The 24,699-nt window shown below is 40.7% G+C and overlaps 1 protein-coding gene across 1 annotated transcript in view; it reads right to left on the bottom strand.

Annotated features, from left to right (window-relative positions):
* The window catches only part of TAF4B (TATA-box binding protein associated factor 4b), a 71,957-nt gene that overhangs the window by 44,380 nt on the left and 2,878 nt on the right, over positions 1-24,699 (bottom strand). Inside the window, exons 2-7 of the mRNA XM_034060240.1 lie at positions 12,753-12,901; positions 11,802-11,909; positions 7,586-7,753; positions 7,363-7,485; positions 5,084-5,173; positions 1,294-1,872 (exon numbers count right to left, since the gene is read on the bottom strand). Coding sequence (XP_033916131.1) covers positions 1,294-1,872; positions 5,084-5,173; positions 7,363-7,485; positions 7,586-7,753; positions 11,802-11,909; positions 12,753-12,901 — 1,217 coding nt within the window. The remainder of the gene's footprint in view (positions 1-1,293; positions 1,873-5,083; positions 5,174-7,362; positions 7,486-7,585; positions 7,754-11,801; positions 11,910-12,752; positions 12,902-24,699) is intronic.

Consider the following 24,699-nt stretch of genomic DNA (forward strand, 5'->3'; position numbering starts at 1 on the left):
TGCTGTTCCTTTCAAGCAAGTCTGGAAAGGTGAAATGCTCATAGCATAAGCACTTTATTTAGACTCTAGGATTCTTGCATTATGTCCACCATCATAACGATATACCAGCTGAAACCAGGACCCTTATGTACTTTGAAAGGAAGAAAACTAAAAAAGCAAAACATTTTAGGGGTCTGCATACTGTTAAATCAAGTATACACAATTAATTACATAGGAAATTCACACACTAAATGTCCTACCATACCTGTGAAAACTAAATCTGGCTTCACAGCAAGACTAATGTTTTTCTCTCCTTTTAAGGAAGAAATCTTTACAAGGAAGTCCTGTTCAAGAACTGGAGTTCGTTAACTGCCAAAGGGAAACTGTTGTCTCAAAACACTTGGGAACATTATTTACAGGTAAGTCAATTAAACGGCATACTACTTGGTATCTCAAACACCCATAAACCAAACCTCATGTATTTCACAACGTTGGTCTTTTGGGTATACCTGCAATCTATTGTTTGCTGGTATTTAATATTAACTGTAGCAAGAGGTTAACTTCTGCCAAGACAAAAAAGTTAACACATTGCTTTTGAGGGTATTGTTTTAATAAGACATCTATTTCTCCTCAAATCTATTAGCTAATGAGGCCTAAGAGAAAAAAACTCACTTTTGGATGACTTCATAATTAACATGTCTTAGTAAATGTGGAGGTCAGAACTCCACTCTGAAAAGTTCATTTAGCTAGTTCGTACATTTCAGTTAACATATAACTAAACATCATCAAGTCACCTGTGCCTGCAAAGTATCCAGGTATATCCAGGGTAGGAACTGGTAGAGAGACTGGAATCCCTGGTGGCTAGCTGAGGCACAGCCCTAACAGGGCATCTAATAGTAATTAACACAAGCATCCCATGAGTAGTTTCTATTTCTGACACTAGCATTTCATGCCTTTTCTTTCAGATACCAACTTACCGCGGCTGCACACATAGCAGGGGTCAGAACTCATATTCCCTCATGTCTCCAGCTCTGTGTTTGGTCTGGTGAAATGGTGGTCAGCCTATCTTGCAAGAGACCAAGCTTACAGTTTGGCTTTCACCTTTTCAGCATGGGCTCAGTATCCCTAAGCTATGAAAAACATAACTGATTAACTTACGACAGACGAGCTTCTGGTTAGCTCATGGCAGACTGATTTCATAAGGTAAGGAAAAAAAACCAAACCAAACCAGTTAAAATCCAAATTGACATCCTCTTTACAAAATGGTAGAAGCAAAGAAGCCTGGTTACAGAGACACAGAGAAACTCATCTTACCAACTGTTTCGTTTTAACCACTTGCTGAGCACCCACTGACTGTGCAGCGACAGAGGTCGGCTGTGAGATTTTAATAGTGATTGGGGTTCCAGTGACTGATTTCAGATGCTGGAGAGGGGACGTTGCTGAAGATGCCACTGTAGAGACCAGCACTGGCTTTGGAGACTGGAGAGTGGATGTTGGTACCACAGAAGTGAAGATTGGCTTGACAGTTTGGATAGCAGTCAGCCCTGATGTTGCTGTCGTGGTGGTGAGGGCTGAAGCTGCAGGCCGAAGAGATGCCGTCATCACTGCAGAGGAAGGAACAGACTTTACTGTCTGCGGAGATGCCGTCACTGATGCGCTGACAAGGACTGGTTTTATAGCTGGAGAGGCTGTGACTGTTACAGAGGCAGATACTGGTTTTATAACTGGACGAGAAGTTGTTGCTACAGCTGAGGTTACCACCCCTCTCAAAGTAGCTGGTGCTGCAGAGATACTAGTCAAAACAGCTTCTCGGGTTGGAGCTGGCTGCTGCATACACTGCTGGATAAAGCTCTGAGCATTGGGCATTAGCTGCCGTAAAGCAAACATGCTTTTCTAGAAGAAAAAACAAAAAAACACTTGATGCAATATTAGCAGAATCTTCTACAGTACTGATACATTAGCAAATCCTCATATTCTGATTTAATTTTTCATGAGACAATGAATTGCTTACATCACACTAGTTTTGCTAGAATTCAGGGATTCTTAACTTGATGATGCTACTGCTCAGTGAAGACCACAAGAATCACCCAACGCAGACTGAACAAATGTCAACAGTCACAATGGCTTCACTGTACATAGCAAACCCCATCTATAGGAAACTCACTCATAACCTGGTTCTCTTGTTCAGATTTTTCATTTTGGAATTTATGTTTCACAGTAAGGCCATTCTAACTGCTTTCCTAACTCAAAAAAATCTGTTTTGCCAAAAACCTGCTATATTGTAACAGCTGTGTTTATTCCGCCAAGCATGTCTGACAAAGAACCACAAACTATCCACCAAAGTCAGAAACAAGCTCTGAAGACAGGAGCACTTCTATACCAATACAGCTGTATCTACACTAGGGGGGGATACCACTTTAATAATGTCTGCATTGCTCCAGCAGCAGGACAAGCCAGACAGTTCTTCGCAAGAGAACAACAGTAAAGGTATATGGCAACTCCTCATTTTCACTACAGCTGTGTTTGAGAAGGTTAATGGACAGAATAATCTTCAAACCCTCTAAAAATTTTTCTCCCTCACTATGTACAATCTGTTATGGCTCAGAACCAGAGGAAATCAATTCTGCAACTACCTGTATATTCTCACAACCCCCCCTTTTTTTATACCCTTGTCAGTTTTGAAGTTTCTAAGAGTCTGCAGCATAGTGCTGTTGCTCTGGGCTTCATACAAATGGAGTGTGCCTCACACAAGTGAACAAATTGTTTGCACACCTGCACCATCTGCAGCATGCCTACGTTTAACATTCACTTTCTTTTCTTTTAAAAGCTGCTCGGCATTCCACATGCTCCTGATGCAATTTGTTTACCAAAAGCATCCATCAGAGATTTGAAAAATCAAGCAGGCTTCACAGCCAAAGTCACTGTACTTTTCCACCTATTGGAACAGACAAAACAAAATGTGCACCAATTTCATCAAAAACCTGCAGCTCAAAGATAACTCTAGAGAGTGCTCCCTAAATTCCACTTCACTAGCTAAAAGTAAATTGGCAACAAGCTGTACCACATTTCTTTACAGACTCAAGCTGCAAGTGTTTCCCCCACAACAAAGCCAGCACAGATCCTTGTAGCACTTTAGAGAAGCACTCCTGAAGTCAGCTTCCATTTGGCACTCAGTCCTGTTATAGCTGCACAGAGTTACAGACCAGACCCAACTTGTGTGTATCAACCTTAAGATATTTCACATAAAACAGAGTGCAAGATGTTTTAAAGGATGGATAACACTACAAAGTCCGCTAACTTTGATCACAACGATGTTTAAATGTATCTGAAATCCCAGTCTTTCTTTGTTAATGTAAGTGTACAACGGGGAGAGAGCATCTTGTCAAGGATTATGGGGTACGGATACTGCACAAAACAGAAAAGCCTGGATGATGCCAGTACCTGGCAGTGTGCCACAGTGGCTCTACTGTGATGGGTCGGAGTCTGATCCATGCTGATAAACCCAACTTAACTCCTGTGGAACTGCTTAGAGGTCTGTGCCCCGAATGTAGCAACACTCCACATTGTGAGATGGCTTACTAGCTCAAGCTGAGCAATTCTGTATGTGCATGAGGACAGTGCTGTGCCTGAGCTAAAAAAACCTTGGGGGACCCCAAGGAAGCATTTGCACAGTGCTGCCACCCCTCCACCAGGGCTCACCAGCCCCAGACAAGGTCTAGCTGTGCTAGATTCAAGCTGCATCTGAGCAAAGCTTCTGAGGTTCAACTGCACTGTTTTGGGAACACAGCAACACTTAAGCTGGCCCCATGCAAGCACAGTCAGCCCATGTCCAGTGGCTTTCACCAGCCAGGGCCCCTGCAGGAAGCAGCTATGCTACTCTTGAAGCCAAACTTGCCCTGGTAGTCAGCAGGGCTCTGCTAAGACTCCACACAGCTCATAGGAAACCGCTGCCAGTCACACTGACCCTGCACTCACAGCCTGGTCCTTCTGCAGCCAGAGATGCACTGGGTGCAGGAAAGCCCATATAAACTGTTCTTCTAGATTTTACATGGGCATTTAAGAAGCCTCCAGGAAATTAAACAGAATAAAGTAAGTGATCAAAATTTTCCATCAAGCCTCACAGAAATTACTGTAGTCTTCAAGACTCATGGAAAACTTGCTAGCAAAGCATTTCAAGATTGACACTAACAAAAATACTTATTCCATACTTGAACAGATTAACACCAACCATTTAAAGTAGCATCAATATTACCACATGCATTGTTATATGTGCTGTCAAATACGAAAGAAGAGGACAAGGTCCAGAAAACCTTTATCTCAGTTTCACCACTTAACTATTCTTCCTCAATTCTCCATCATGCCTATAAAGAACGGCAAAGAAAAGTACACACGTATCAAGCTTAAGAATACTGCGTACATTGCAATTAAATAAGTGTAGCCAAGTTTTACATGCTTCCACCGGGATTTAATGCTTGCTGTGCAACAAGCGTGTTAATTTTTATTTTATTGCTACCATTCTACCATGTGATTAGAAGTGTTAAAAAAGAATTTTTAATTTACATGATTAGTTGCTTGAATGGAAGTAAGAGCTGTTCTTGGTTATTTTTCCTAAGCTGCAGTAGCCCTGTCAGACCCTTTCTGGAGAAACGGGTGGCGTTTTCTTCTGCGTCCAATCAAACACAAACCAGCAGGCATATGAATAGCTTTGTGTAGATACTCTGAGATTAAATACTGCATAAACTGTACACAGCCACTGTTGTCAGTCTTGTGTATTAGAACTCAGAATAGCTAGTTTTGACGAGAAAGTAAGAGGTCATCTTGGTATAGTTGCTCTACTGGAGATGTACCAGTTTAAAAACATTAGTCTCTGACAGTGACTTAGAGGGTAATTACTCTACAATTTAAGAACACAGCATAAATCACTCCTCTGAAATCCTCTGTTCCCCCAAAAACTGTCTTTCCAAGAGTAACAGTCACACAGGGCCAGGTTAACTACCATTTCCTCAAGTAACCTGAGAAAACACCTATTTGAATGCTCTCTTGATTTTCTTTCCTTGTCCTCCTCCCTCCCCTCAATAAATATTATATATCCACAGACACTTACCTTGAGAAAAGGAACTAAATATGGTTGTGGAGATGACTTGAGCTCTATGTATAGCTTTTTTGTAAATTCTTCTGGTTCAATTTTTGCTTCCTAAGAGGAAAGTATAATTACAATGGTAAGTTATAACTATGAATCTACCATATTTTTCCCCCAGATGTATCAAAAATTCATGAAAATTTAAATGATTATTAAATTGTTCAATTTCAGTACTCAATTGCTTTTCTCCTCTTGTAGTTTTAAACAAAACGTTTTAGGATAGAATGATGTTGTAATTTAAATATACTATTATCAAATTAAATTACTTTCTTCAGCTATAAGCAGTTAACACACTGAAGTGAACTGACAGAAACAAGTAGTACTGATTCATTTGAGTACCTTGCTGTTACACAGAGATATTTAAAATCTACTTTGAGTACTTTTTTCTTTAAAGGTAGTTTATCTGTATAAAGATCAATTTAAAGAAACCAGGGTCAAAAGACAACTCAGTAGCTTTTATAAGACAATTCTAGTCTAATGTATACCTAGCATAATAGAGCAGAACACTTAACACTGTTTTTCAAAAGCAGGAGAAATTGAACATTAGAACACCACTCCGGCATACCACTACAGAAACAGTCTTCTGGCCTGGAGAGTCTCCTTTCTTAATGCTTTCCACTCTTCCCCCAGCACAAGCACCTGACTCAAGGGCTCGGGAGTGTTAGGAAGCTGCAGCAGACTTCTGAGACCCTCTGCTTACTACTTCAGTGTCACTATGATGCAGGTAAGGTGATGGGTAGCCCCAGACACTGCTGCCCTTTCTCACCCTCCCATGTGAGACCCTGCCACAGTGTCCCCAAGAACATTAAGTCCTCTGAGAAGGTACAGACATACAAGGAAGAGGAACCCAGCACCAATCTCTGTCTCCACAGAGAAATTCCTCCTTTCAGCCATATTCTCATTCAGAACCACCATCCCAAGGAGTTACATGATCAGAGCAGGAGTTATAAGAACTATATATTCACAGACAGAACTTGCAGCAGCTCTCCTATCTAGTCATTTGATCTGCAACCTGTTAGGTCTCACTGAGCTGTGGATGCAGATCACCAAGTTTGCACTGATACAGATGCAATGATTTGGTACACTACTTCTCAGTGCATACAAGGCTCTTGACACCCACTTCACAAGATGCTGCCTTAAGGACCATTTTACTTCACAGCTGCCATTTCCCTCATACATACAAAACATTAATTTATTTCACATTCAAATCATATACAGGTACTGGATGGCAGAATAACAGCATTTTTTACAGTACTACAAAAAGCAAACAAGCGCACAGTTAACGATGTATTAATGTCTGGTAATAAATGTGCTTAAAAATAAAGTAATGTAAGCACAGTAAGGAACAATTCTAGTATTTTCCTACAGAAGGAGTCCAGCAGGACCACAAACACAAAGGGCTCAAACTTTTGCATGGCTGCATCTTCAAACAGTCTGCTCTCTGAAATTACACCTCTTGTCTAGACCATACTTTTCTAGTCTGAAAAGCTCTTTGGTACCACTAGCAAAGCCATCCCCCTCCACCAGCCCACAGCCTTCTGCTATGGGGGAACAACAGAACAGCAGCAGCGGTCAAATGCCAAGACAAGAAGTAGCAGGAGAAATCGTTACTGAGAAAACCCAGCTGCGCTAGGGTGCAGCACAAAGCAGCATAAAGAAACCACCTGCAAGGAGAGAGACAGGTTGGCAGACACCACGTTATTTTCTCCATCTCACTGTCTAAAGACATATATAATGTGATGCTTGTTCCACAGGAGCTTCACTATCAACATGTAAATCAGTTCTGTCTTGGAATAAAGTAGTATGTAAAAAAGTAATAATAATAATTAGTATGGACTTAGCACAGCACTACAAGCTCCACAGTAGTACTTTTGCCATTGAGGACTCAATACTATATTAACATGATAAAATGAAAAAAGCAGCTTAGACCCAGAAGCTGTGTTAGCACTATCATTTTTTTTCTGCTGTCACTTACCTGCATGCATAAAATGAAACAGGAAGGGGTGGGCAATACAACATGTATTTAAACACAGTTAAATTAAGAGTTATACTGTAAGGCTTAAAGGGTCAGATGTACACAGCTGCAAGTCCAACTCTTCAGCTGTTTACAAAAAAAATAAAAGGAAAATAAAAAAAGACAAAGAACAAACCTATGATGAAGTCAATGTCAAAAACAGTAACACAAATGATGCCAACTTCCAGACTTTGTTAAAAATAATAAATAAATAAATAAATAGTCTCACCAGTAGATTTTGCACCAGATTCTTCACATTCTGCCCTGTCTCAGGTGCTTGAGGTCCACTAGATGCCAGTTTTATTAATGTAGCAAGAAAATTCTTGCATTTCTTCACATTCTCTAGCATCTCCTAGCGTGGAAATAAAGAGAAGACTGTTAGATGTTGCACTGGCTCTCCAACCTCTGATGAATATACAGAATGTTAATTAAAAACTTTTTTTTTCCCTTACTGTAGAAGCACTGGTCTGTGCTACTGCTGTGCCCTCTGCTTTCACAGAGACTGCCTTTTGGGAGATAGCTTGTGCAGGTGGTCCTGTAACTGGAAGTTTTACAGGTGTTCCAGTACTCGAAGGCTTTACAGCAGTAACTGTAGTAACACTAGCTGTTGCAGCTGCTGTCTGGAAAGAAAAATTAACACTTTTCAACCAAAGACTAACGTGACAAACATACTGTATTCTGCTAGTGTATAAGGTAGCACCCTCCCTCCACACAACTATTTGAAACATAAATAAACAACATTTATCTTTGGTTTTAAAGCTTTGATTCATGTGCTTTGAGAGGCTCTATTTAATAGAGGAAGTAACTGAACCCTCATAGCCATAATTTTGTTTTTAAATTAAACTTTAGTGATTATTTATCTTCCCCTCTTCACCTGCAGTTTCTCTCTTAATTGCAGTATCTCTTACTCTTCCTACCACATGCACAGTAAGCAAAAGGCATCGTGTCCAGTTCGGAAGGATGCATGTTCCAGCAAAAGCAGCCAGGTGAGCAAATGCACCTAACCAGTTCTTCCTGCTTTTCCTTACATCCAGCAATTTGGATCTCCCTCCTTTGCCCAGACACAAATCCTCACAAAATTCAGTTATGTTGAGACCTCTTTTTAAAATCTCATTAGAATATGTCAACAGATTCAGAAACTCCAGCAAGAGGAATAATGGTTTATGAAAAAATAAGAACAAAATTGCCTCTCTCACCTTTGTAAATTAGACTAAATAGCAGTTTCCAGAGGAAAATCTACTAAACTGAAGTATTTCTACTTCAGATTTTAAAGAAAGAAAAAAAAAACAAAAAATCACCCCAACTCACACCCCAAAACCCCAATACAGTTCTTCTGATACAACAGAATACAGTAAGTAAAAGATTTTGCCTCTATAATACCTACAACTTTTGATTTCCCAACTTGCACACTAAAAACCCAGACTGAACCTGCAGCTTACAGAAAAGCAAGAGTTTCAGGTTAGCATTTGAAACCTGAAGTTGGGTGTTGTTTTCCCTCCAATCTTCTCAAGAGAAAGGGAAAGTCTGGTTTTGTAGCTGAATTTCTAGGTTGAGATCTGCACAACACAATTGCTTTCACTGACTCTTAACACATTTAAATGACCCAGTTTAGTGCAACAGTCACAAATTATTACTTGCTAATTGCATTAATGATAAGACAGTAACACAAATGCTTAACACCCTACCATGGATTAAACAAAAAGCAATCAGAGCACGATAGACATCATGTAGAATATCAGAGGCCATTTAAGTCTTTCAGGATAGGGAGAATTAATGAGCAAACATAAAAGGTAAAAGAAAACCACTGTCACTTTATTGATTTATTTATAAATTATATTTTTCCTGGGTGGGTGTTCCCCCATCCCCAGGCTGCTGCCAGCTTGACATGAAAGAAGCAGGCAGCTACCAGAAAGCATTCCAGCTTAGGCTCCCACTGTTGGTAACACTTTAATAGCTCTCTGCAGGATCTTTGCCACCACTGCCTCTTCCAAGGATGAGGCTCAACAGCTCTAAGACCACAGGGAGGCAAACTGGGCACGAGAATCCCACAAACAGATGGATGGGAGGAAGACGGAAGGGGACAGAGCACAGATCTGCCAAGCTGCAATGCCCTGGGCATTTAAAAGTCGAAAACATGAGGTTCGCAGGAGCTGATCTCTTGCAAACTCCAGCATGTTTATACATCAAGACCAGAACGGCATTTTATCAACTGAGGGAGGGAACAACAGGAAGTCTGCTGGATCTTTTTCCCAGGAAGATGAGTATATGGGAATTAACTTCTGTCATCTGCCCTTAGCCTTTTTCACTACTGACAACTCTCATTCTCACTTTGAGCAACAGAGAAATAGTCACCACAAAAAATGGCATTAATCCTGCATATTTTGAAGTCATTTCAAGAGAAGAAGTGCTCTGCATCTAAATAAAAGTGCCCCAGCATGATGCTAATTAGATACTTTGCAGCTTTGTTACCCCATCTGGGAAGAAGGTAAAAAAATAAAAATGTGCAGGTATTTTGTCTAACCTCAGAGCTTAAATATTGAGGAATGTCAAAAACCAGAAATGTTTTTGTAGATGAGGAGAATAATCCTAGAGTCAGCAACTATACAAGAGTGTTGCAGATGGTAGTGTTCCAATTAGTACTTCACAGAGGATAGGGGACACACAACCAAGCCAAGGATAATTTCCTCTCTGGTGTCTCCCACTTTTTGTGATGACATCATGTTTCCACACCAACACTCCTCTCCTGTGACCTCAAAAAATCTGTCACGATTAACATCAGCAAATTCTTTTTGGACTGATAAATCAATCACTGCCAAGGAAATCAGACCCCTGGGCTCTCCCTTCCCCAGACTAAGGTTCCTGCAACCTTATGCACAGATTCCTCTGCCATCACTCTTCTCTTGTCCATCCCAGGGTGGGGAGTGAAGTGTCCTTGTAATGACAGTATGTATCCATACTGCACCTATTTACTCTTTATTGTACAAGGAGGTTGTACAGAGGGCTTTACAATCCTCTGCAAAACAGAGGGGCTCCAAGGAAGCCACTCCAAACAAAACAGCACTATTAATTTTTCCTACAGTCATCATTCCTGCTATTTAAATCCAGTCCCATGGCTCATTAGAAGTCTTTCAGTTTCTACAACAGAAAAAGACATAGCTTATTCTACTTAATCCATGCCTACCTCTTTAAGTATCTCAGAGGAACACAACTAAAACTGGTTACATTAAAACTGAACTAAGAAAGTACAGAAGAACGAAGTCAAAGGCAGATATAAGTTAAAAATGGAAAAGTTAATAGCATGATGAATCTCAATGCTTATCCACACAAGAGTGTGAAGATGCAGGTAGATTCAGACATCAGATGATGGATGAATTTTGCCTCTTCTCCCCAGTGCAAGGGTAGTATAGTTGATGACTTGCTTTTATATCCTGAAGATCTCTATGCACAGATCACAAGCACATGGTTTGCAAGCTAGTATTCCAAAATAAAACCAGGTAAGGGTTATCCATTACTGTTCTTAGACACAAAGCATATGTTGTTTCCATTCTAAGCAAAACAAAAAATGTATTAAGAGGCATCTGGGTTTTCCCCTCTAGCCCCAGCATTATCCACCTGTAGTGAGAAGTAAAAGAAAAAAGAAGGTCAGAGCTGTGAGTAACTTTCAGTTACAGCTAAGAGAAACAGCAGGATGATGAATTTTTAAGTCAGATTGCTAGTTACCACTGTCAGGAAACATCTCCCCGAATAATTCAAATACCCTCAAGGTCAAGAGCATACATGCAGCAATGTTTTTTTTGAATGACTGATCCTGCTCATTTACTGAGTGCTTGGTCAACAGCTATGGCCCTGTCTTCTTCAAGCTCTTGTTCACAAAAGTTATGTACAAGCCAGACTTCTTCCCAATTTCTCCTCCAGATTACAATAAGAACAGAAAACTTCAGCTGCAGAAAGAAGTAGTTTTCTTTTCATCACACATATTTATCCAGACCTCTGGTCCCCAAGAACAGAGGATGAACTGTATCTGAAATTCTCATACTCTTCAGGTAGCAAGAGCTTTTTCAGAAGAGTCCCACAATATTTTTCTCTGGAAAAACAGAAATAATACCTAGGAAACAAGACTGTCTATTCACAGTCATATTTGTGGAATCTGTCTACCAAACTCAGAGAACAGAGGTCTTCAGCTATGACCTTCCTTCAGTTTTTAATGAGAGCTAAAAAAAAACCTACACATGAAAAACAGCTTGATTGGTGCACACAGCTCATTTTCCACTCAACATCATCTTAGGTATACTTTTTTTCCCCTAAGGAATCAGGGAATCCCAACAGAGAGCATTAGGAATTCTCCATTTCCCAGAAAGGCTTCAGCCTGAAGGAGCTCTGTCACAGGATACAAAAGCACTGGAAATGGCTCTCTGAACTATTTATTCTATCCATTGTTCATGTGTTTTTTTACTGTAGTGAGACAAAATGATCTGACATCCACTAGCAGAAGCATAATTAAATTATGCGTTTAAAAAAAGACATTCAGGAATTAATTTATTGTGAGGACAGAAGTTATCAAGATTACTGAAAAACTGATTAGAGTAAGAAATAACAAGAGTGCATCTGTATCTTCTTCAGTTCTTTCACTTATTCTTATTCCACCACATTATAAAGTTTGCCACCTACCTGTATTACGGCAAGTGGCCGAACAGTAGAAGCCACAGCATTTGTTGTCTGAGACACTGTTTTCACAGAAGTAGCTGCTACTTTCTTTAGTAACTGGGGAGCAGAGTTCTTAAAAATAATTAAGAAAAAAATTATACATATGAAGAGAACAGCTGTCAGACAAATCAGTGACAAAACGGACATTGAAGTTAATACCTGCTCTTGTCCGATATAAACCAAGACACACACTCCTACAATAACAATAGGCATCACTCACATAGTCCATATAGTTTAATAATTTTCAACAAAGTTATTTATCTACCAGTTTAATACTCAAGAACTGATTCAGAGGCATTTAGACACAATGCCTAAATCAGAATAAAACAGTTAAGGGATGAGCATTTTGGCAAGAAATATGCAGATAGTCACATTTTTGTATCTACTCTTACGTGCTGACCACATTAGACGAGGTGAAAGCAAACAGCCATCAGAGCTCAGGGAAGGAGAATCATCCTGGGGACATGGAAAAGGTCCTCAGCTCCACTCAGCCTTACAGAAGTATCCAACCAGAGGACTGCAAGGCTGCAGTTATTGACAGTAACCATTCATGCAGGGTCTTTTTTCTTTTGGAGTTGTGTGGGTTTTATTTTTGTTGTGGTAGTTTGGGGTTTTTTGGGGGGACAGGGGACAGGAGGGAGGAAGTGGTGGGTTTTTTTCTCAAAACCCTTTACATCATCATCATCATCAGTGAGGAACTCCTTAATTTGAACTATACCATATGTAATAGAAAGCAGGATTTTTTTAAAACTAAGAAAGCAAACTATATGGTGATGCTTATGTGCAAAACTAAATACCGTCCTGCTGATCAGAAAGTGTTCAAATGCTTATTTAGCTCTCCCTAACTTCTTTGCAAACACTGTTGTAACTACATAACATACAGCTACACCAAATTAAAGCTGTAAGAGCAGTTACCTGTACAGCACATATTCTGATTGCAGGTGTGGTGGTCGGTGCAGATGGTCTCACACTTGTGTTATTTTGTGGCTGATTCTGTGCTTGTGCTATTGCTTGTTGAGATACTAGCATTAGCTGGCCACTACTGCTTCTGATAAGAACTGTTCCTGTTGGAGAAAAACATCCAGACTGTTAAAAATTAAGCAGTATTATGGCTTTCCCATGCTTTTGCAGAAGAAATAACTAGACCACACTGATAAGGTAATGTAATATTTAGTTTCTTACTCCAAGAAACAGCTGCCAGATATGTAAGAGCTAAGCTTACATCAGCTTTACTCTGCATTTTATGACAGAAAACAATTCTTAAAGTCAAGAGAAAAACTTAACTAGACAGCCACATCAAAACACTATATGCATGCAAGATGCAAAGTGCATCATTTGAGTCAAAAAGATATTCTGGACATGAAAAAGACAGACACACCCCACACACACTCGGCAATGACTTTAACAGTAACTCCTTTAAGCTGTTCTTCAATCTGCAAAATTCATTGCCACTATCATACTTGGCTGCCTCTACACATTTTTACTTTCTGAACATCTAGGCACATACTTGGTGAAGATATGGTTTAGAGTAAACCAGCAATGGGAACTGAAGGCTGATTAATACCTGTTCATCTGCCTATATCAAGACAATCCCCATCAGTCAGAGAGCAGCCGGTATCCAGTTAAAGCCAAGGGCACATATGAAGCTGTCCCTCTGTCAAGGGTCTGTCCAGAAGCCTTAAAATGAATGTTTTTAATCAAAGCAGCTTACAACCAAATAGGGAGATTCCAACGGGAAAGAGAAAAAAAAAAAGGGGGGGGGGGAGGGAGAGAAGGGCAAGAGACTCTTCTGCCTTGTTTCCTTCATTATGTTTTCGTTTCAAACCTACAGCAATGTCAGCCCATCATGATTCAACTCTTACCACCTTTCTCATACCCCATCAGCTATAATCATAAGCAATTAAACAGATAAATAATGAACATTTCTACTAAAGCTTTCAAGTGAAAACTACCTTAACAAGAATCAGTCAGATGCCACAACACAACCCCATGGTCCCTTGTTTGGAAACCATTCAGCTACCCATGCCTCCTCCTCCTCCTCCCCTAAGGGCTAGTGGAAAATCCAGTTTCATCAGAATCACAAACACAAAATGCCAGCTGGATCCCCAGGCTGAATAGCTTCAGATCCTTCAAGGGAGCAGATACATTGCATCCTACCTTTGCTGTTGCCTCACATCTCCTTTACCTTCAACAGCAGCTGCTGCAGCGTCCACCACTAAAACCACCATCCTCTAACACCTCACTTAAAGGCTTCATTAAACTTTCTTACGAGCTATCCAGTATCTGAAAAATAAAAACCAAACCAGATCTCCCATGCACACTCACGAACTTGCCTAGTGTAAAACAAGGCTGCATCAATGAAACAGTCTTTTTACCATGTGGTTAGTCTGGAAGCTGTCAAAACATTCTGTATAATACAGACTATAACACTGCTTCTAAGTTTAAATGAATGCAACAGGAAAAGCCACAAGCTCTGCAAGTTGTGTTCTGTTTAAAAAGAAAAAAGATCAAGCTATAACCACATGCTTAGAATCAGCTTTTCATCCTCCACATCTAAAAACATAAGAGGATTATTGCAAGACAACTCAAAATATGGTATAAAACTCTAACGTCAACATATTGCCATTTACATAGCACACAGAAACTGACACTGCAAGAGTAGCATCCAGACATTCCTTCCTTTCTCAAGCAGCCTTTACTAGATGGGGCAGATGCACAAGACAGTTGCATATGCAGAAAAATCCTGTTACTCCATCTGACAACTCAGCCTTCTCCTGCTCCACTGAAGTCTTGACTATTGACCATATTCAGGTACAGATGGATCTTTTAATTTAAGAAATGAATAGCTGTAATCACAGAAAACAGATCAGTTTTCTAATTCTCTTTTCATGCCATCTTACTCAGACAGTGATTTGTGGCATAAAACTTATCATCAGTCAGAAAAAGGGCAGTTTTTTCCCTGTTCACACACTCATGCAGATTCTCAGAGAAGAGAGCTGACGTTACCATACATTTTGATAGCAATAGCTTTTCCCTGTAGGTCTACATTCAGGATGGCAGAATGTTGCTACTGGAGGTTTAAGGCTTTTCTTTCCTACACTTGCTTAAAAATGTTGTTGCTAGCTCTACTCTTTGAGAGGGCACATATCAGTTTATCATTTAATTGCCATAGAGATTTTGGAATGCATTAAGTGGTTTGCTTTCATGTATCTGGCTATTTTGTCACTACTCATTAAATTCGCCTTTTAAGCCAAGCTGTCAAAAGCACAACTGCACAATCTCTACTCCTCTGAATCATACTGTGTACCAGAAACAGCATCATTGGCAGTCAACTCGGTTATAAGGGTTGGAGCTTTTTGCCTGCTCTTGGTTGAAACTCTTCTGAAGTTTCAGGTAACATTTGGCAGAGATGGAGACTCTGCCTGAAGAGTATTCCATCCTCCAGTCACTTGAATGGGGGAGAGTTTCCTTGACAAAACTGACTCAAGGGCAATACAGCTAGCAAGCTTATACAAATACAATACAGTTCATATGCAAATTCATGAACATCTCAGAAAACAAAAGTAAACAAAAAACAACCACTAAAATATTAACAAGTCCCAGCAGTCCCTTACATTTGACCATCACCAACAGCACTGTACCCTGAAATATAAATCAACTTTCCTCCTAGTAACAGGATTAGTCAATATAAGGACATCCGTACTTCACCAGAATACTGTAAAATAACTTCAGGCTTATTCTTGGTGCAAGCATCCACAGAAGTTACCTAAGGCCACTCCAGCGGTTATAGCCTCGACTGGAATATATGACTGAGATGATACCTGTCTACTTCCATGTAAGTCATGGTAAGAACCTGTTCCATTTGGAACAAACATTAATTTCCCTGTACCTGTTCCATTTGGCAGTGTCCTGGGTTCAGCTTAACCATGACAGGCAGAATTTTTAATATGGTGGTAGCCTTTTCATGTCAGCAGCTCTTCTGACAGCTAGCAAAGTTAGAACTCCCAAAATCAACAAACCCAGTATCATAGTAATCTACCAACTGGCTTTTGCAGGCTTAATACTGTAAATTCCTGATGCTAGCAAGAATAAAGCTGAAAACAAATTTGAAATGGCTGTCATAGCTACAGACTTGTACAGTGAAGAGCCACAAGACATCACTTCAAGCATGAAACAGGATTCTGGACAGTTACAACCTATTGTCATGAAGTGACAGTAAACTGACGCATGGATTGTCTGAAACAGTTTGAAAGCTGTTGAGAATGGCATTTATTTTTTTACTTCTGGTGCCATAATTTATGTATACTTTCATGACTTAAAAATACCCCCAGGTCTTTTGGTACACCCTTTCTGCCTTCAAACAAAAGCAACAACCTGACACTGAAGTCAGTAGTGCAGACTCCAAGAGGAGACACAGAAAGTGTCTTCTGCCAGAAGGAAAGGATCCATGGTATTCAAACTCAATGTCTGAAGTCTTATACACCACATACATTTGCACAACTTTGAAACAGGGAACAGCAGGTGATGGTAACCTTGAGGTTATCAATAAAAAGGTCACATAAACAGACTCATGCAGCTACCAAGATAGACTACTCCCAGAAATGAAGATAAGTGCAAGAATCCACATTCTTCACTTGGGGGGGGGAGGAAGGAAAAGATAATATTTCTTATCAAGAGCTGTTACATTCACTAGAAAGCAATTTTTGACAAACCAAAAGTGAAAACAGATCAGGTCTTGCAGTCACTGCAACTCCACAGCAAAATGGGGGTTGGAACTGACTTCTGAACAGCTGAAACAATGAAGTTTCAGGTAACACCACTCAGCACAGCATTTAAAACCAGAAAAAGTATCTGCAATCTTGGACTAAAATATCAGAACTAACTGTAGTTACTGAACAGCAATGAGGCATCTTCATAACAGCAAAGGTGCCCTCTTTTAGGCAACACTTCCAAGAAAGACGGTTTTACTGAAGTTGTTTCAGAGAACAGGAAGAACTTTCTCACCAATTATGCACCCTGATAGTAACAGTAAGGCTACAAGGCTGTTCCCATTTTCCAGTCACAAACAGAAAACCTAAAGTGACCAGTTACCAGCAGGGATGAGTTCTTGCATGTTGTGCTGGAGGACTCTGGTGTCTCGCAGATTAACAAACAGCCCTTTAAAAAATAAATTGAGACTCCTGCCTCTGGGTATATTCTGCCTATCCTGCCAAGAAAAAAAAATCATTTGGAAAGTTATTTCTCTCCTGACTGCCAGACAGGACAGTTAAACTAAAATCAGCTATTTCAGCCCTTTGTTCCCTGCACACCTTCCTTCAGCAAGTCTGAAGGGGAAGGAACTGACAACCAAACCCCAGCTCAGCTTCCTCCAGAGCTACAGAGCAGCCATGCTATAGCTGCTCACCTTAAAGAGGTCTCATTGAGACCTATTCCCTTTCTCCCCAGTGACCTGACCTCCTGAAACAGGGGCTCCAGGAACCATGCCTCCAGAAAGCGTGGCCAGCATCACTCCTGCAAAGCTCAGGCAACTACAACCTAGAATAGCCTCTTCCTAGGCATGCCAATAGTGTGTGCCAAGGAAAACCAGAGGCCTTTTATTAAAATTCTATTTGCTGTTCAAACCCAAGATACCTCCACTATGAATTTTTGTTGTCCCAGTACCACCACTATGAATTTTTGTTGTCCCAGTACCACCAATGAGGAAAACCATCTTCTTCAGAACTTGGTTAGAATACACTTCAAATTTTCTAAGCTGTAGCTGTGTTTAACATTTCACCTGGAATCAAGTAACAGAGGTTATAAGGAAGAGCAGCTTCCAGATACCTCTTCATTGTAACTACAGACAGAGAACCAAAAATTCACCAGAGACAGGAGCAAGGTGCTGTGGGATCATGGCAGAGATCTGTTTATGCTACTGAACATAAGGCCACCTGCACGGGCTTCACTGTAGTTCAGGGAATGGTGTCAAGGAAACCACACTATTGTTAATGTAAGCTGTGCTGCCAACCAAACCTCAGGGTTTCATCTATGAGCACTGAACACCAATGTATGCTAAAAGCATCCCACATAAGGACAACTTTCACCACATAAGACAAGCCTGAGGCTGTTTCTGAAGGGGAATATCCAGAAGGAATCTCCTGAGATGAGCCAGCCAGGAGGTGTGCTCCAGTGGAGATACACCACATGCTGTTTGTTACACATGAAGCTGAAGTTGTCCAGTTAAGCCATGACTTCAGTTACATGGTTTCCAACAAAACTGCTCAACACAACAGCCCTTCAGAACAGCCAGCTGGGGAGAAACACGAGGAAACAAAAATAAGCCTCTTGCTCCTAAAATAAAGTACAAGCAAGAACTAACTGCATTAGATACAACCCGTTTAAGAGAACACAAGTTATAACAGCTGCTTTCAAGCAAGGATAAAATTTAGCTTATTTCAAAACAAGGGGTGCCTGCATCAGGTTTGTAGCCAATATCAGAAACGTTGACTTTAACATCAATTAGAAATACAGGGCTAAATGAGACTTTCAAGTCCCAAAACTGTGAGTGAGCAGCAAAAAATATTTTACAACAGTAATGTTTCAGTGCTCTCTGTTCCTGAACAAATATCATTCTTTCAATAAACTACTGAAAATAAAGGAATAGCTTTTAAGGCAGTTACAAAGCAAGACCAAGCTTTAAAGGGGATGTTTCAGCAGGAAACTGAATGGCAAATACAAAGGAATACTGGTTTTAAGTTTCTTAGCCCAACTAAAGGTATTCTTAAAAAAAAAATGCATTTTTCCTTCTTTAAGCCCATTTATTGAGCCCCACAGAACACATCACTCAAAGTTACAAAAACACATTACAGGCCTGAGTAAGACAGACCCAGACTGGACACTATTAGAGACCCAGAGTGTTTAGGTAGCGATCATATCAAGGTGATGTTTTGTTGCAGACTGACTGCTAAAGAGGCAGAAAGTGTTAATGAAATACTATGAAAGACACAATAGGCAAGTTTGACACTGAAGTGACTTAATTTTTACATTACTTGCATAATCCCTCTAACATGTTGGGGCTGTACGTTTTTCAGATGAAATATTGACATATCTCAGATATCACTCTCTGTGCTCTTTTCCTCTGTTCCAGGGAAGTTTCTGTATTAACAGGTCTTTGACTATCTAGTGCATAGATATTGTAGTCTCACAAATGAGATGGCCCAATTCTGAGTTCCAGTGAAAGACACCTTGTTTTGGCCAAGATATGTAGTTCACTAATTTCCAGGACAGGAGAAAAGTTCAAAAGGCATAATCTCAGTATGTTTTCATGCCATAACAGAACATAGACAACCTAAGTAAAATGCAACACAATGTTATACCCGCAAGTTTATTAAAGAAGTTGATTCAATCTTTCCCAACTGCATAAACACTACATTGCAGATTCCTGCAGACTCTGACTTAAACTTTTAAGGTTGCACTAGCCAGGGACTAGCCCTAACCACAGACATCACTATCCAGTTGACAGAACTGTTTCACTAGCATTAATGTCTCCCAGATTGCCCGGGTTGCTGTGAGCAGCATTTCAAACCACCACCAGGCATTCACAGCTCTGTCACACTAAGAGCTCGAGGGGAACACAGCCCCAGGGAAGTCTCCAGGAACTCCAACCTTTCTCTAGCAAGGTTCTGGGCATCAGCTTCTGAGACGTCCAGTACAGATACAGCCTTGTCAAATACAGGAAGCCAGGAAAGGGATGATGGTATCTCTTCTAGGCAGGATGGAGCACAGTCTGATAACCTATTGTTTCACATGGTCTGGAATAATGGGCACCATGCATCTTTCTGAAGAGCATAAACAATGTCCCCTCTCCCTCCCTTCCTCCAGAAAATAGACACTAAGTGCTAAAAATGCAAAAGTCTGAAGTAAAGTTTCACACACTGCTTCATCACTAAGCCTTATCCAAGCTGTTAGAGGCTAGCTGTTCACCAATGCATTTTGGTGCCCAGATGAGTATCTATTTAACAGACTAGCAATTGGGCCCCCACAGTGCTGATGCCTTTTCATAGAGTATAGGCCCATGTTTCAGCTCTCCTTGACTGCACACACAGTTGAGCTTTATTACTTGAGAATATACTTATATCCACACAATTTTAAAGTTACAGTAGGACTCTTGTGCAAAAATATAACTGTCCCAGTTGCAAGGTAGTATACCTTTTATTTATAGCAAACAACAGATGTTCATACAAACCATCTAAAGAAAATCTGGACATTGCATTGATTCTTGAAGGGGCTGTAAGTAACTGACAGGTCATAGATATTTTCTAGGCATAGTTCCAAGATGGCACTACTGTTTCTATTCTAACTCAAAATACATTTATCACACTCGAATCCCAAGAGGTTTTGGTTTTATTGTGTGTAGGCACACAGGATTCCTGGCCAATAATGCATCCCACAACGCAGAGTCTCACTTGATACTGTGAAAACATCTAGCTCTTGTCCTTGGGCCATGTCTTTCAGCATCTGGGATAGTTTCCCATCAGGGTTTCCCCACCTTATCTTTGTGGTTTACAACTTCGCTACTTGAGGCTTGGTTGCTTTCCTACCCAGTAATCAGACAATTCCAGGATTGTCTACAGATAAGATGCTCTGACTTTAAAGTTTCCTGGGACCCAAGTTACCTCATGAAGGATCTTCAAATATTTGCAGAGCTGATGGAAGTGAAATAGTCCCTCAAAAGAGTCAAAGTGACACTTCCTTACTTTCAAGGCAATTCTTAGAGCACTGGAAAAGGCACTGAATCTATACACCACAACCTCTTCTAGTTTGCTGTGTACTCCTAGTATTCTCTGGAGTCAAATTCTTTAAACAGCAAGTCAGATGCTGGGCACATTGCAGCCATATATATATTCAGTGCACAGCTCCATAAGGACCAGAAGGTATGCTAACACCCTGAACTTCCCATTTCTAGAAAACTGTGAACTATTGCGCTGCTACAGAGAAAACTGAAATTTACACAGTGTTGTAGCATAAGACTTGATTTTAAACCAACAGATGCTAAAAACGTAACAGCTGCCTTGTTACAGTTCTGATAAAAGACTACATCAGTCCCCTTTAAATCTCTGTCTCCTTTAAATAAGAGACTCAGTAGAGATTAGTTTTGCAATGGAACACTTGTTTCTTTGGTGTTCGCATGAGGACTAGCAGAAGGTTGAATTTCACTTAATTTCCTTTAGAAATACATACACACCTCACTGTTGGATGGGTTTTCACTTATTTCAGAGAGGCCAAACAAGGGTTTAACACTGAATTTTAACACCGATTATCACCCAGCTCTAAGTGGGATGGAGAAAACAAAAATTCTTACAGAAGACAGCAAAACCTTCATGGAAGAATTAGCTTCTGCCTACACAGATACTGTGGAAACTATCATCAAAATAGTGTGATATTTATCAAGTGGCTAGTATGTAAGCTACATACATGAAGGTGGTCTGAATGGACTTACCCCCTCCAGCACATGCCATCAGCTGCCCCAGGCAGACCACCAAGTAAGACACCACCAAGCAGTCAGCTGGACCTGGCACAAGGAACTTTGATTTCCCAGTAAACTTCTTGGAGCCGCCAGTACTAACAAAGCAATCTCCTCTGCCTCCACCAAACTGGAAGCATGCACTAGAAGAGGTCTGCAAACACAAGCTATGAAAACCAAGTGCCATCATTACATCTGACTGTTTTTAGTTCACCAAATCACCCCAGTAAGATGACTGAGATTCACGAGTTCTCCAGCCTTAACAGACCCTAGATTTTCTCATCAGCATCAAGGATATTCCACCTGCTGCCATATTTGCCTTGCTTCAGTTGTGATCAGAGACTATCAAGACACTGGTGGAAAAGATCAGTTAGTGGACTTTGTTCAAAAGGTGACCCAGATGGCAGAACATGCCTTAATCCTGACAAAGCACTTAGAAACATCTACTGTGATCTCTTCCACTTTGGAATTATATATATATTTCTTCTGAAGTTATCACGGTTTTCAGAGAAGTTGGCTTTTATAGAAGTTAGCTTCAAGCAAAAAGAATTAAGAAAGTAAGTATTTGCCTTCGGGTTTTTGTTTAAGTGGTTCAGGCAGTACTAATTACTCATCTTTGATAGCCATCAGAAGCTTTGCAACTTTCAGCAACACTCACATATCCAACTGTAGCATCCAATCCTACCCACAAAGCACAGCAGACTTGTACCACATGGCATGACAAATACTTGGTTCTCTAAGACGACTTAAAAAAGTATCTGGCATTGCAAACTACTCAACATGACAACTCATGAGCTTACCTACTTTATCAGCATCTCTGGGAAAAGAATGCTGAAATACAATTAGCGCTTCTTCCAGCTGTCACTTGCATGTAGATGATGCCATTTTTACTTCTACAAGCTGAGGGGCAAAAGCCACAGAAGTCAGGCTCGCATTCTCTCCCTTCTAAGGATTAAAAAAGTTTACTATTCACCAATCTGTAGCTGTAATTTTTTGCAATACACTCCAATTGATTGTAAAATCTGAACAGGATTTAACATTAATTTTGCTAAGCATCATATTTCAGCGCTTCACTATTCAGAATGCATCTGGGGTTTGTGAAAATCGTAAATCCTGAAGCTAGCTTTATACCTTCTGCCAAGATTTAAATCTTAATTCCCACAGGGCTGTGCATTTAATGATATGAAGGCATTGTTTTGCTAGACACATTCAGTCCTGAAAGCAAAATCAAGCCCTACAGGGCAGCTGAAATCTCTGCTTTCTTACAGCAGAAGACATTTACTCACTATTTTTTAAGTTTGACTTAGTTCCTCAAGCCTGACAAAGCTTTGCTGACCCCTCCTCAGAAATAAGTAAATAAAGTTGACTGGTATTGCCTAATGTGAAAAGTTTGCAAAGAATCTATCTGTATAAACCTGCTAAACAGAGGATGCTACTGGGATGTAAAAGATTGCAACCATGTATTATTTAGCTCCTACTGGTCATCCTACAGAACAAGTATTATGTTCAGACTTCATGATATTATCAACATCCAGAAACTGCAGACTTTGAAGGATTTTCTAGGGGTTTTTCTGTCATGTTGAAACAAGAAATCTTTAGATAGCCTCCTCCTACTTACTCAAACATATTACTACTTAATTTGTATCTTAAAATCAGCCCTTTCTCCTATTCCAAAGTGGGAATATGAAAATAATTAATTCCTTGTGTGGTTTTACAACTGACATAACTACAACATGAAGAGGAGGATGAGTATGCACTTGAGAGGTACTAGGCCAACTTCAAGAGCAGAAGGCAGCAGCATCCAGATGTTCACCAACCTTTCTATATCCAATTAAGAGAAACCTCATGAGATCAGGCTCTGTACCCCCCCCCCAGCAGTTTTGGGATACCCACATCAGTGCTCTCCCTCCCACCTGCAGGTGTCCACATGCCAACCACCCGCCCCCTGCCATGCAGCCCTGGCCTTCTGCCATGAGCAGTTCTGCTTCCTGAGCAGTTACCCATTATCAGCCTTGATAAGCTGTAGGCAGTGGAAAACCTGCCAGGGACAACGCAAAACATCAACAAAGACAACAGAACTGCACACAGAAACCAAGGACCTGTACCTGCTGCCATCCCCCTCCAAGTCAGGTGTAAAGGAAACTATACAGCAGCCATGTCCTGCACCAGCTTACTAGTGCAAATGAAGGCAGACACAGGGCAACTTCTCTTTGTTGACCACACACCTGCTCAGGCCCATTGGGGTTAGCAATAACAGAAAGCATAAAACAGAAATAAACACACCAGAGGCAGCTGATGCTACAGTGAAGAAAGCTGGCAGCTGCTGTCATAGCCCTGACAGCAGCAGCAGTGGGATCAGGTATGATTTTTGAAGAGCTTCCTGCTGTAAGCAGATCCTAAGGTAAACAATGGTGGATCCCTAGCATCCAGTCGAGTCCTTTGTTCCTTTATCCCTCCACAAGAGAATCAGATAGATCTGCTAATTGTCCTCTGAATGCCTGCCTGGACATTTCAGGGCCAGGGACAGAATGAAAGCTACAAGAACAGAGACAGAAGTGACAAAAAATAAGTCAAGAAAAGTAAAGGAGAAATCAAGGAACAACAACATTCTGTTACTTTTATGCTCTTGCTCTACCATCCATGCCTCCAAAGTGGTGCAGGGCCCAAAGACCCCAAGGTGAGATTAAAGGCATTTGTCATGGCCCATAGAAAAGTTGTCACTCCTTCCCCTTCCCAAGCCTTTAACTATTTCTTCCTGTTTACAGCACAGACAAACCATTTTTGCTCCCAACAGTAAGCTCAAGTTAACCAAGGACCCAATTTGTTAAGCAGATGGCCCATGACACAAGACATTTGCAGTTTTGCAAGCATCAGCACAGACCACACAAACAGCAGAACTCAGGACTGAGGCAGTACTGCATTCACTCATGCTACTCTGCTCACTGCCAGCACCACATACTGCTACAAGCCCTCTGAAATGCTACTGTCGTGTTCTTGTCAACAGAAAGGGCAACTGACAAAGTGCTCCTTCTGTAGATGATACAAATTCCTTGCATTTAGGAAGATAACAGCCCAACCATTCAGTCTATGAGCTGACAGCATGCCAGGTGAAAATACCACAACCAAACCTTCAAAGCACAATTTTTCCCTATATATAAGGTCCCCTGCTGGAGTTCTGCTGAGTGCTCAAACCCCTGGTGGTGGCCAGACATGAGCCAGGGCTGGACTTAACACCTCCTGACTGCTGGTACAGGAGATACCCTGGGCGTGAAGGAGGATGCACTGGTCCAAGCATTTGGCTACTCAGCTGAAAACTGGCACTCTGTAGAGGAAAACATTGGAAGGTGATGGGTTTGATGT

Source organism: Melopsittacus undulatus, chromosome 1 (genome assembly GCF_012275295.1).
Source record: "Melopsittacus undulatus isolate bMelUnd1 chromosome 1, bMelUnd1.mat.Z, whole genome shotgun sequence".
NCBI classification, from domain to species: Eukaryota; Metazoa; Chordata; class Aves; order Psittaciformes; family Psittaculidae; genus Melopsittacus; species Melopsittacus undulatus.